The sequence below is a fragment of the Pogona vitticeps genome, chromosome 2, assembly GCF_051106095.1.
Source record: "Pogona vitticeps strain Pit_001003342236 chromosome 2, PviZW2.1, whole genome shotgun sequence".
Lineage (NCBI taxonomy): Eukaryota > Metazoa > Chordata > Lepidosauria > Squamata > Agamidae > Pogona > Pogona vitticeps.
This window is the reverse complement of record NC_135784.1, coordinates 175756201-175770126: the sequence shown is the minus strand read 5'-3', so window position 1 is coordinate 175770126 and position 13926 is coordinate 175756201. Positions and strand designations below refer to the sequence as shown.

At 43.3% G+C, this 13926-nt stretch overlaps 1 protein-coding gene across 1 annotated transcript; it reads left to right on the top strand.

Annotated features, from left to right (window-relative positions):
• Positions 1–1332: 1332 nt before the first annotated feature.
• LOC110081125 (sperm acrosome membrane-associated protein 3) lies at positions 1333–12813 on the top strand. The gene is made up of 4 exons (XM_020797581.3): positions 1333–1563; positions 3567–3725; positions 5141–5219; positions 8676–12813. Exons 1-4 carry the CDS (start codon positions 1425–1427, stop codon positions 8740–8742), a joined length of 444 nt encoding a protein of 147 aa, XP_020653240.3. The 5' UTR covers positions 1333–1424; the 3' UTR covers positions 8743–12813.
• The last annotated feature ends 1113 nt before the right edge of the window (positions 12814–13926 follow it).

Sequence of the window (13926 nt, the reverse complement as noted above, 5' to 3'; positions counted from 1 at the left end):
GCTGCTAATCATTGCCCCAAATCAGCAGCAACTGTGGTTGCCTTTTTATAGTGCTGGAGGATGCCAGAACACTCTCTGGTGCAGTGGCTTCTTCTCTTCTGGAAAGGGAGGCAATGCTTGTTTAATTTATCATAATATAATAATACTTGCTTGCTCTCTGTGCTGTTGCTGACTTTTGGCAGCTTGGTTTAGCAGCAGCAAAGGAAGTGATGGCAACAGGAGCAGTAAAAATAGGATACAGTCTGTTGCTCACACTTGTAAAACACCCTTTATAAGTTGAAGTGAGAAATACAATATTTTGCATTCAACAGCTGCCCTAACTTTGCTGCCATTTAATCTCACTTGGTTGTCCAGGAAAGGAGAAGAGGTCACAGGCCAAGAAAGATGGGGGTGGAGACTGTGCTGATATGCCTGTCCAATGTCCAGTTTAGCTTGATGATGTCATAATCCATGGCCACTGTGATGGCTGGAGAGTGGAGACCATTGAACTTCCTTGGCAAAATATGTTCCTGGCCAATACAACAGCTAAGGGGAAAGATCTCGGTCCTTACAACAGCCAAGGGACAGAGGCTGAGGAGGGTTACCCTTTCAGACTACAATTTCCAGAACCCCAGATTTTCAGGTACGTAGTCCAAAAAGTAACTTTCCTAACCTCTGTTCCTTGGTTGCTGTAAGTAATGAGACCTCTCTGTTCAGTTGCTGAGTTGGCCAGTGACAGGACATGTAACAGAGAGGTCTCATTACTTACAGAGAAGGCCAGAAACCTTTTTCATGGGGATGGCAGGAGATGACAAAATCAATGAATGTTCCTTCCTTCCTTCCTTCCTTCCTTCCTTCCTTCCTTCCTTCCTTCCTTCCTTCCTTCCTTCCTTCCTTCCATTAAAGAAAGTTTTCAACTATTAATTTCTAGACTTTGGTGGACTAGCAGTGAATTATCAGTGAATAGTAAGAGAGGAACATGCTCAGTAACCAATGACAATTCACATCAGATCTTCCTCAGTTTTTGAGGAGTGATTTGGGCATAGTATCTTCGTAGTGGTGAAGAGTGTTGCACTGAGACTTGGGAGAGTCAGGGTCCAGTCCTCGCTGAGCCATGAAACCAGCTGGCCGCCCTTGGGCCAGTCATCCATTCTCTCTCTCTCTGTGCATCACCTACTTCAGAGGAATGTTGTTGTGAAGATAAAGGGAGGGGGAAGGGAAAGTATAGCATCATATGCTGCCTTGAGCTCAGTGAAATTAAAATGGGGCATAAGTGGTATCTGTAAATAACCTAACCCTAGCTTGGAATGTGGAGGGACTTCATGATTCTTTCCACTTCCTTCACAGGTCACTTTGGAATCTCCGTCTCCACCTCAGCTGTTCCCTAAAGATCCTTCCATTATTCTCCCTGTCCCCTACAACCCTGAATGCTTTTTTTTTAAGGGATGAAATTTCTTTGGCTGCTGCAGTTCTTTCTGTGTCTTGCATCCAGAGTTGCAGGAAAAGTCTATGGACGCTGTGAGCTGGCCCGAGTGTTGAAGAAAGCTGGCTTGGACGGCTACCGTGGACACACCTTGACTGACTGTGAGTGCCACCATGCTTTTATCTGTTACCAGATGCCCATTTTGTTTGGTGGCCACAATGCAGGTGGAGACAGCCGGGGAATGACAGGCAGAGTGAGGGGCAAAAAGAAATGTTCATGTAGGCATGCACACAAGCAAGCAAACATTCACACATGCAGTAGGGGAATATAGGAAGGCCTCTCACCTCCCAATAGCAGGAGAGGTCTGGCTGGGGATACCCTGAAGTGGGGCAACACACTGTCATTCTTCATCATTCTTTTGCTCTCTCGTCTCCCACCCAGAGTCTGGTCCGGTCATCAGTTCATCCATCCAGAGCAGGATTTCTTGTCCCTCATGAGACAGTTGCTCAGAGGAGGACATTGCATGAGTAGAACCATTTCTGTTTTGCAGTCATGGGCAAGCAGAGGGAGCAAATTTCACCAGAACTATAAGGGCCCCAAAGCTTTTACTGCTTGCAAAAAGAAAGTGTTTCTTCTGTGAAAAGAGATAGGTCTAGGCTAGGGGTGAGGAGCCAGCAGCTCTCCAGATATTTTTGGACTCCATCATCTGACAGTCTCAGTGAGAGAAAGACCATATTCATCTTGGAACACTTGGCACTGCAAGGGGTTTTTGTTCAGTTACATGTGACGCCATCTGCCTTGCTGATGGAAATGATTGGCACTTTTCCCATTCCCTGAATTTGAACATTCCAGATGTGTATGGACTCTACAGTGCCAACCCACATTACTGATCCTGTCTGAATTCCAAAGTTAAACAGGACGAGGATTGGTTTTTATTGGATTGGAGATTACCGTAAAAGTAACAAGTGTGTCCAAGGAGGGCTAAGAAAGAATCCTGCCTAAAACCTAAAAGAGATGATGAAGCAGGGCTTCAGTGGCCAAGGGCCTGACCTGGTGTAAGGCAGCTTCTGATGTTCTTCATATGCTTCTAATATCTGGAGAACTGTGGGTTCGCCATCTTTAGTATAGGCAATGCCACAGTGGAGGCATAGTGCTGGAGTGGTGGAGGTGATTAAGAGCTTATTCATGGCATTTTTTTTCCTGCTGGGAGCAAAGAGGGTCTATATCAGGAATCTGAATGGACCTAAAGCAGGGGTGTCCAACCTTTCACCTTCCCTGGGCCACATTGGAAGATGAAAATTTGGTTTGGGCCACACATAAATTTGGTCTGGGCCGCATGGGGGGGCAGCCCTAGCCGTCCTCCGCAGCCCCGCTCCAAGCGCACTAACTAGCAGCTGTGATCTCAGACAGCAGAGGCTGCCAGCTTTGCCTCCGGTGGCTTTATGGGGCTGGGAGGGGGTCCACTTATTGACGGGGATGGCACAATGCAGTCATGCATCCCTCCTCTCCTCTCCCCTCCCCTCCTGCTCCTTCCTTCCCTCTCTCCCCCCCTACCATTGTGACGTGCTCCGGCCGCATTCCGGCTGCAAGCGCCGGCGGTGTAACTTGAAACTTTGGAATTTCTTTTAAAATAAAAAATTGCACTGGGCCGCATTATGAGCTGACCTGGGCCACATGTGGCCTATTTGCCGCAGGTTGGACAAGCCTGACCCAAAGCTTAATCTCTCTTGAATGCTGACAATGAGATTGTATCCTCCATCACAAACGATGCAGCGGGTTAGTTTAAAGAAAATGTGGCATACCCAATGCCGTCATCCAATGTAAGAAACAGCTGGGAAGTCCAGGAGGAACAATCAGGATGCTGTCACTGCTGTCCTCTTAGCATAAGATACAGGAGGCAGTCGTTTCCTTCTGCCTAATGGTAGGGCCGTCCCTTCTTCTAGTCTGTCCTCTACATGGAGCAGAAGCAGAAATGATGACAAAAACCACAATGACAACATAGGGCCCAGTATTCAAATAAAGTTGATTTTCATATTTGGAAATAAACAATATGCCACTTGTAATTCATACGAGCCGTGCAGTGAAATCTTGCTTTCTGTGGGAGCAGGACGGGTGTTAGGCTTCACAGAGGAATCCTGGCTCCTCATCTCTTCCTGTGTTACAGGGCTCTGCATGGCCTTCTATGAAAGCCACTTTGACACATCCCTTGTCCGCTATGAATTTGACGGCAGCACCAGCAACGGCATTTTCCAGATCAACAGCAACATTTGGTGTGAGGATTACAAACACCTCCAACCAAACAAGTGCCATATCCATTGCAGTGGTGAGCTATGAAGTGGGTTGAATTCAGTTCTGCATCATGACGCTAGCAAGCATTTCATAGAAGTCTATAATATTAATAATCTTAGAACTGCAAAGCTGGAAGGGACCCTATGGAAGATTAAATCCAGCCCCTGTCAAAGAGGCCCAGTGTGGGAATCGAACTTCCAACCTCTGGCTCGGTAGCCAGAGATCTAATCCACTGAGCTACTCAGCAGAGAAAAGGGGAAATGGCAGGGAGAGGGGAGGGATGGAAGGCACCGGCTTTTCTGGCAGTTCAAAAATGTACAATAGATCTACCCTTACATGTAGCATGCAGTGGTAAGAATAACCCACCGTGCCACTGATTTGGATGCATCACTGACGAGGGGAAGGTAAGTGTAAGAACCTGTATACGTACAGTATGTAGGATCAAATGTAGCTTCACCTTTGAATAGATCAATACATAGAGGCAATGGATAGCCTCTCATGTCAATGAGTGCTTTACACTAGCTTTACAAGAGTTTGATTCGCCTTAGCACCTCTTTCATCGCATCCCTTGGCAACTGATTTGGGGGTTGCTGCTGTACAAGGGATATTTTAATTGTCAGTAATCAGGGCAAACAGTTTGGGAAGCAGCTGGTTTCCTGATGGAATGGGTGAAGACGGTTCGGAAACGTCAGCTGGTGCAAAACTCTGCAGCCAGACTACTAACTAGAGCCAGCTACAGGGAGCATATAACGCACCTGTTACAAGAACAGCACTGGCTACCAGTCCATTTCTGGGCCCAATTTAGAGTTCTGGTCATTACCTGTAAAGCCCTATACAACTTGGGTCCAGGCTGCCTGAAGGAACGTATCTCCCTATATGTGCCTTCTCGGCAATGAAGATCAGCCCAGGAGGCCCTCTTCTCGGCCCCATTGCCAGCAAAAGCACAGCTGATGGGGACACAGGGGAGGGCCTTCTCGGTGGCAGCTCCCAGGCTATGGAACACTCTCCCTTGGGAGATCAGGCTGGCCCCTTCCCTTTTATCCTTTGAAAAAAAGCTAAAGACCCATCTATTCAGGCAGGCTTTTAACAATTAACTGATTCCCTGAACCCTATTTTAGCAAACAATTGTAATATTTTTTATGTTTTCATGTTTTAAACTTTTAATTGTATTTAAAATTATATATCTTTTAATTTATCTTTGAATATTTAATTTATTGTGTTTTTAAATTGTGTGAATTTTAATGTTGTGAGCCACTTTGGGTCCCTTATTGAGAGAAATGTGGCATATAAACAACAACAACAACAACAACAACAACAACAACAACAACAACAACAACAACAACAACAACAACAACAACAAGCTTGGATGATTGTTCAGCAGGAATGACAGGAGAACAGGTGTATTGTGTGTTGGCTCCCTCCCCCATACTTTTTCCTCTGTCTCCACAGATCTGTTGACCAGCAGCATCCGTGATGACATTGTCTGTGCCATGAAGATCGCACAAGGACCCAGAGGGCTGGGGGCTTGGTAAAGTGATCTTTAGGGGGCAGGGGCCATTAGGGTAGGCAGGGACATAAGACCTTTGGGGTGTTTACTTGAAGGAGCACTATGGCATGCTGGGTAAATCAAGACTCCACAAGGAAATGCGTTAGCAAGGCATGGTGATGACAGCCAACTTTCTCTCTGGGCTTCTGGAGTTGTGGCAGTCGATGGCATTGTTTATCCAGATATGAGTTGTGTTGGTATCCCATTTTGACTCCAAAGACCTAAAAGAAGCTTATGTGGATTCCCAACTTTATCTTCACAAAAATGCTGTGAAGTCTAACAAAATGATAGGCCCAGGGTTCCCTATGAGGTACAGTGAGTATAGTGAGGACTAGAAGCTGGATCTCTGATTCCCAGTCCAATATTCTGACTTTTACACGCATATCACGAGGTGGCTGAAATCCTGTTGCTTAGTGTGGTAAGTTGCACTGGAACAGGCCCATTGGAATCAATGGAACTTACAGAGAAGCTGTCTCATCAAATCTTCAATAATTCAGTGGGCCTACTTGAGTGTGACTTACTCTGAGTAACAGGATTTCAGCCAGTGGGTAGAAATCAAAAGGTAAAAAACATCAGTGATATCCAATTATTAAAGAAAGGCAGAAAAACAGAGTAGTCTATTCTTATGATATACTGTTACTTGTGCTTTAAAACACACACACACCTACAGAGACTTAATGCACAGGATCATTTTCTTTAAAAAATGAATGATGTCCTTGCAAAGTTGTGCTTGCAACTTCATAGCTAATTTGGTATGCTTCCAAATAACAGGTAGATTTGGAAGTCCACATTGTTCTGTTAAGACAGAAATCAGTTATGCCTGAAGGGTAGCTCATCATTGGGTCTGTTTCCACAAAATCCACCAACATTAGATATACTGATATTCAAACAAATGCAGTAACAGTTTCTTGATGCTAGTACTGTAATAGTATTGAAGTCTTCAGGGAGCCAGTTTGTAATATCTGTAATGACAAAAATACAGATTTTACACACACACACACACACACACACACACACACACACACACACACACACACACACACACACACACACACACACACACACACACACACACACAGAGAGAGAGAGAGAGAGAGAGAGAGAGAGAGAGAGAGAGAGAGACTCTTATTGGCAAGGAGCCAGAATACAGTACTGTATACCACTTCTCAGAAGCAGCTGCATGGGTGAATCTGAAGTATATTTTACTAACTACATGATGCGAAGGCTGAATTGAATTGGTCCAGCCCTTTTTTTTTAAACTCCCAAAGTGCCCCCCCCCCACTGCTAGGGGCTTCTACTTTTTCAAGCTGGAACAATTTGAACAGGCTTTTCAGAGGACAGAAGTTAGTTAAGATACTTTCTTGTAAAAATGGATGTGTGTGTCTGTAAGTGGTGTTTTGATGACACAGGCAGTTGGGGCATGCTGTTTAGGACCAGGGAAACACACTCCTGCCTTCTTTCCTCTCCTCCTATTGTCCTCCAAACTTTTATTTTTTTTTTATTTTTAAAAATTCTTACATATATGAGATGAGTGCTAGATTCACCTTGTTGCTGGATCATTGTTATTGTTATTTCCCGTATTTATGCCCCCATCAGTTCACTGTCATATCAGCAGAGGCGGGACCAGAGGAAGGAAGGAAGGGAAGAAGGAAGGAGGGGCTGTAGCACATAATACAAATCACATTGATCCAGCATCAATGATGAACACCTGAATCATTCCACATCCCCTATGTGATCACTGACTGCAAATTCAGCTAAATACAGGCTGCAAATCAAATTGCAACAAAGCCAAATTGTTCCAATTCAGCTTTCCAGTGTAGTTGCACCCTTTTAATGATGAACAGCAATGTTAGTGAGGAAAAGCTTGCTGTTTTATCTCTTGTACAAACTGCCACCTGGTGGCTTATCTGAATAATGACTCTAATACAGTTTAATGAATGGGGGGGGGGGGAGTCATGTCCTTGTACATGTGCCAGAGTAAGGGTAAGTAACACTTCTATTAGACCTCTCCCAAAAAATAAAAAAATTAAAAATTCACAGACAAATGCTAGTTTTCAGCCCATACAAATGTTCATCACTGTAAGTGGTGCAGAAAAAAAAATGCCAGAGTGCTCAAAATCACCATAATCATTATTTTTGAACTGCAGATCTGGAAGGGACCCTATGGACCCTTGAGTGTAGCCTCCCTGTCAAGGAGGCCCAGTGCGGAATCAAATTCCCAACCTCTGGAGATGCCTATACCACTCAGCTCTCCAGCAGTCATGGCTAGAGGCCAATGCCAGCTTCAAACTGAGGGCTGCAAAGTCAAGCCAGGAGTGATGGCTTTAAATTCCACTTCTGGCACCTCCTAAACTTGGAACCTTCTGTCTGGCAAGCCTCGGACAATTCAGTCAACGTTGCCAGAGGTGGAACTGAAAACCTGCACTCCTGGCTTTGACTTTGCAGCCGTCAGTTTGAAGCTGGCATTGGCCTCTAAGCCATGATTTTTGGAACTCTTGTATTTTTTTTAGACCCCTACAGGTCTAAAAGCTCGCATTTGTTTGTGACTTTTCAGTGATCTAATAGAGGTATCATCCCCTTGCCTTTGGATTTAATACAGTTGTTTTCTACCTTTCCTTATTCTCCCTGAATTATTCTGCTAAAGAACATGGAGCATGAAAGCTAGGTCGGGGACAGCAGGAGGACTCCTGCTCTTTGGACTTCTCATATCAAGATGTCTCTGGATATCAGTTCCCTCCTCACTTGTTAGCTTTCAGCTGTCTCTTGGGAATCTATCCTCGAACCAGCTGATCCCATTGTTCCAATGCACATTCCACTGAATGCCGCTCTTGACTCTCCATGTTGAGTGTACTCAAAAGATCATTACATTGTTGAGTCTATGAGAGCATTTTCTGTAGAACCTAAGGGTTGCCTCTGAAACCTGATTTTATTTCTACTCACAGCCGGCCCTACCGCTAGGTATTAGCGATAAGCTGCCACCTTACAAAGAGACTGGGAGGTGACAGCATGCTGTTGGGGGGGAGAGAGCGGTGTCCCTCATGGCTTGTTCTTGTACCTTTTAAACTGGTCTTCTGTGTTCAAATGGGGTGGAGGATGCTGTCCTGTCACCACTGTTGAAGATTTAACTTCAACGTGTCGAAGGAACCTTCAAGAGAAAGTGTTCTGGTATTCTTTCAGTTCTGGCAGTACATAGGTTTGGATCACAGCTTTAGCTCTTTGCCTCAGGCAATACAGTGCCACCGGTCTGCCCCGATTGTGCTCCAACCCAGTTTTTCTGTTTCTGTGAGTATTACCCAGCAGAATGTTCAAGTGGATCATGCCCTTTAAATTTGTGTCCCTTGATGATTAAGGCTGATACTTTTTCTTAAACTTAAACTTACCTTCCTACCTACCCACCTATTTCTCAGCTTCCTTCCAATTCTGACTTTCTCTTCTCAGGATGAGTTGGAGGGAAAATTGTGATGGTCGTAATTCAACTATTTGGCTAGACGACTGTAAGCTATGAGAGGATGAAAAGAAAAGGAACGGCAAAGAGGATGGGCATGGGATCATGCAACACGGAGTGTTTCCAGAACTGTTCCTTTCTGGGAACTAGACAGTGCACTGTGGATCACTTCATATCCAGTTCTGGGCTGTCCCTTATGGTTGAGAAGATCCAAATGTTGTGATATAAAAATACTTGTTCGGAATTGTGATTAAGAAGCTGTGTATTATTGTATCTCATGTAAGTGTGTGCTGACATTGGTGACCCCTACATGGTTAAAACAATGTAGTCTACACATGATGCTCTGCAGAAGTACAATAAAACCACAGTATCAATTTCAAGCCCACCCATCCCCCATGGGTATTGAAAAACAAGCAAGTATCAAATGCTATACAATGCATGCATGGGTTTTGACTTCCTCTAGTTACCAGTTCAGGTAAATACACCTGGAAATACATACAAATAGGTATTTCTGGGGTTTAATAATTTAGTATTTTCAGCCAGTGGATAAGTGAATCAGCGGATATTCTGTGGATAGTGGGTCCTACTGCATTATAAGGCTTCCTCATTTAGAAGGTCAGTGCTGGCAGGTACCCTTCTTTAAAAGCCCATTTCAGATGCTCCTCAAGAATTTGAGGTGGCTTTACCACTTTACCAGGTTGGGACTTGAACCCAGGTCTCTGGAGACCTAAACTGATAGTCTTTCAATTATACTACACTAACAATAATTACATAATATTAACTCAGTTCTGATTTATACTACTCAAGGGTTAGGTTAAGCAACTGATTATCCTCCAAATGTCTTGGATTACAACTTCCATAATCCCTTATCATTGGTGATGCTAATTGGGGAGTATGGGACTCATAGTCCAATAGATAAGGGCAATACAAGGTTGTTTGGCCTCATTATCCCTCGTTATCTTCCTTCCTGAGATAACATTTATTTGTAATTCAGGAAAGTTAATGCCCAGAGATAGGAAGAATAGCTTTTTAGGGTGGTAACTCTTTGAATCCCACAGCCAGGGTGGCCACTGGTTGGGGATGTCAGAAGGTGTAGTCCTGAAAAGTAACTTTCCCCGTCTCTGCTCATGCAGATAAAATTTAAGTCTTTAAGGTGCCTCAAGAATGTTTGCCGTTTTTACAGGAATCCTGGGACAGTGCCCAGGATTAACCAAGCTCTTCACAGGTCATGCCAGGGAAAAAGCTGAGGCCGATTCTCTGGAATTTCTAGTTTAAAATGGCTTCCTGGACTAGGCTAGAAAACACCTCAGAAAGCAGCCTGGCTATGCTAATTCAAAGAATGTTGAGCTAGATGGCGGTTTGCCAATGTTTTCCTTTCAAGGAATCCTTTGAAGGCGGCAACTCAGCTGAGGGAATCCCCAGACATTTACCAGAGGGACCCAGGACTCCCAGGGCACTGAGATGATGTAACCTTTCACTCTTCATCATCCTTGTTTCCTCCCAAGTGCAGCGCTCTTCTGGTCAAACACAGATTGGACTATGCTGCCTTCAGCAGGTGGGGAAAGCGAATGAATGGTGTCCCTGGCTATCCTGTGGGAAGAGGAAAGGACCAGTGTACTCACAGAGGAGATGCAACCCCCTGAATTTAGTTGGCAGAACAAAGATACAGTAGGAGGATCAAAAATCTCCCCAGCCAAATGCAGATACTCAGCAGTCCCATGAAAAAGATCCCCCCAAAAATAGCTGCCAAGAGCCAAATTTTACCAGCGGAGCATTGCTTACAAGTTATATTTGGGGACCTAACCCAGAAACATCTAATCAGTATGTGAGGTTCTGTGTGTGGAGGATTCAGCCTTGGGCAAAACAAGAACACAGGCATAATGGGTGCAACAGATACAGAGTCTGAAAAAGGATATTCAGGTAGTATTGCACTGTAAACATAACTCGGTAAATGGGATAGATTCTATACAGGAAAATGCAATAAACTAACATGTGCAAGAGAAAAGTGATATGAATCTCATATTCAGTAGTTAAGAGAACAGAGATTGGTTTCAACAGAACAGTTTTATTGTCTTGAGCTGCAAGGTCCAAAGTCAGTATAGCTATGAAGGGAGGAGAGCCCACTTTAAATTTATTGTACTTATCAATATATCTTCCACATATAAAAGCTAAAAAATTTTAACAAAAGTATTGTAACAACATTAATACTAATAGATTTATTGTATCACGAGCTTTGATGGTTTAAAAATCAGTTTCTTGGGTCTTTTAAACATTATTTTGATGATGCTTCAATTACAACAAAACTGAACAAAACAGGAGCCTGCAAGATGAAAACCAAGAGTTAAAACAGAAGAGGGGAGCAAAGAATGGAACACCAGCAATCACAGGCAAAGAAGGAAGAAAATCCTGGTCTAGTTGTGGACTTAAATGAAAACTCAGAGGTGTAGGTTTCAGACTGTATCTCTGGTGGTGTTGATCAGAAAACCTCTTCCAATTTTATTAGAGAAAAGGTTGCCACTTATTCTTGAGGCTACAACACCCACATTTTGAAACTTGTTTTTGACAAAAGAGCCTGGCACAGACATCTGGTCCTGATTTTTCAAACGCTTAATATTTTTTCTGCATCATTCACATCTCTGTGGTGCATAGCCTGATGAACCTGTACACTGTTGTAAGCTAGCTGAAGTTTGTAATTTTTAGTGATGGACTAGGACTCTGGAGAAGAGGGTTTGAATTCCCACTTGGCCACGGAAACTCACTGGGGGTTGTGTGGAATTGGTTAAATCCACTCCTTAAATATCTCACTTACCTTGAAAGTCTTATTAGGGTTGCTATAAGTTGGTTCAGACTCAACAGCAGCACAGCGCAGCACGCACACATGCACAAGCTTCTCAGCACCCTCTACCTAGAACTGACTTAACAGCAGTTAATAAAAGTGTTTCCCCTACCCCACCGGACTTTGGATATTTGGGTGTATCCTTTTGGAAATGCATCAGATTGGAAACATTTTAAAAGATTTCACTCAGGCCTGGCAGTCTAAGCAAAAGATCCTGGTTTAAATGAAATGTCCACCCTTGTCAGGGAAATAAGAACCCCTACAAAATTTCTCAAAGGATAGCATTGTATCAATATGCTTGCCAGATATGTAGAAAGGTGCTCACTTCCTGTTTGATGAGCCCATCTGTCCAAATTCAAAGCTGTCTTAGCAGTTACACAAATCTTGTCCCATTTTGAGTTAACTAGGCAGCAAAACAGGGATTAACATGGCTGACTCATTTAGCGCTTGGTACTCCCAGCTGCCCATCACTAAGTTATTGGGTTAAAAAGCACTGCTTATTCAAACAGAGCAGCCTTCCCCAACCTCCTTCTACAGAACAGTTGGGACAGGCAGAGGCTGGGAAAGAATTCTGTGTAGTTTTAAAATCCAGAGGGCAAATGGGAGACTGTAGCCACCACACCTATATAGGAACATGACCTCTTGGTCACCTATCTGGCCAAATTCAAGGTGGAACCAATGTGGTGAAAATAACTTTGATTAAGAGGATACCGGCTCCCAGTTTTTTGAGAAGGTAAAACTGCTAGTTCAGAGATTCAGGACCCTTAGAGTAAGGTTTATAGGTAAAAAATAAAAAGTAAAAAAAGGACTTGGGAAGTTTTTCATGTAGTCTTTCATTGACATGATAGGAGTCTTTTGAGGTGCTTTTGACTTTAGCTTTTCATTTCTATTTTACTTTTACCAACAATGCTTGCAGACCAACACAGCTACCCCTTCTACAACTAGAAGGGAAGAGCAAACTCTGCCTTTCACTGGTTTTTGCCTGTGTTCCCACTTCTGACCTTCTGAGCACCTTTTGCCCCTCCCCATTCCTGGTTCCTTTGTACTTCCTGCTCATGGAATCTCAAGCCAACATGGCTTGTCATGATGCATCTTGCATATTGCCTCTGGAACTCATGTTGTAATTTTTAAAATTTTAAGTTATGTTAACATAGTAATTTATCTGTTACACGTTGTGTTTTGTAGGTTTGCACTTCTTTATAGAGTTGTATTACCAATGATTAGGGGTAAAACCTGGACAGTGCTTTGCTTTTCCCTTTGCAAATGTTTCTGGAACAGCAACTTATTTCTCTTGTGTATGGGGGAGAAAAAAGGACAAAATGGATCTCAAGTTTATAGCACTTTTATTTACTTTCCAAAAGCAACAGATTATGAAAGATTTATGCAAACAAATGCCACACAATAGTTTACTACATCATTTTTATAGGTATACATCATTGAGTACTGTACTAGGAAAGGAGACAATGCAGAGAACAGAAGGGTATAGGCAGTGAAATAAAAACATTTAAGCATTCATGAAGACATATGAATCCCAGAAGCTGCTTTTAAAGGATGTTGCTGGGGAAAGACCAGCATGACTTTTTTTGATAGTATACAATTATATACATACTTTCCAAGGGAGGCAATTCAACATGTATTCACTTTTGACTCTGAGAGATTGCAATCGACCAACATTATTTTTATTAATGCATATGCTACCATATACTGACAAAGGCCAACTACAAAGCCTTTTAAAACATCAGGATTTGAAAATGTAAATGAAATCTGTGCATACGGTTTTGGGAAAAACAACACAAAACAAGCTGCCTCATGTATGTCTGAGAAACACTGGATGAGATTCCTGGTTGGGAAATACCCAAACAATGTAGCACTTACCAACATGAAACAGTAGAGTGCTAATGTTTGGGCATTGTCCAGCCAGAAAGACTGTGATGGAGGAATATTTTGTGTTTGCAGACCCACCTAGAAGCCACTTCATCACAGAGCACTTGGGAGCATCAATGACCCAGAAGTGCTCAGGGTGAAGTCACTTCTAGAATGAATGGGCATTCTGTGCAGGTAATGAAAAAGGAAACTTGCAAAGGGGGGAAATGGAAATCACAAGTTACAAAATTCCTGGATTGATTCTCCAGGGCCAGGAGCAAAACCTGAACCAGAACATCACCCAAACAATGAAGCACTTTCTCGTTTAGTTGAAGAACAGAAAGTGCCAGTGTCTGGGCAACGTTCAGCCAGGCAGGGAGGGAGGCTTCATCATCCATGCTGCATTTGGAAGCAACCTGGGAGCAAGCCCCATCGCTTTCTGGAAAGCACCACCAATTACCAGAGCACAGAAGATCCTCCAGGCAGAAAGGTTTGGGCAGACTGATGGTTTCGTTTCCTAATAATTAGCTTCGATTGTTGTTAAA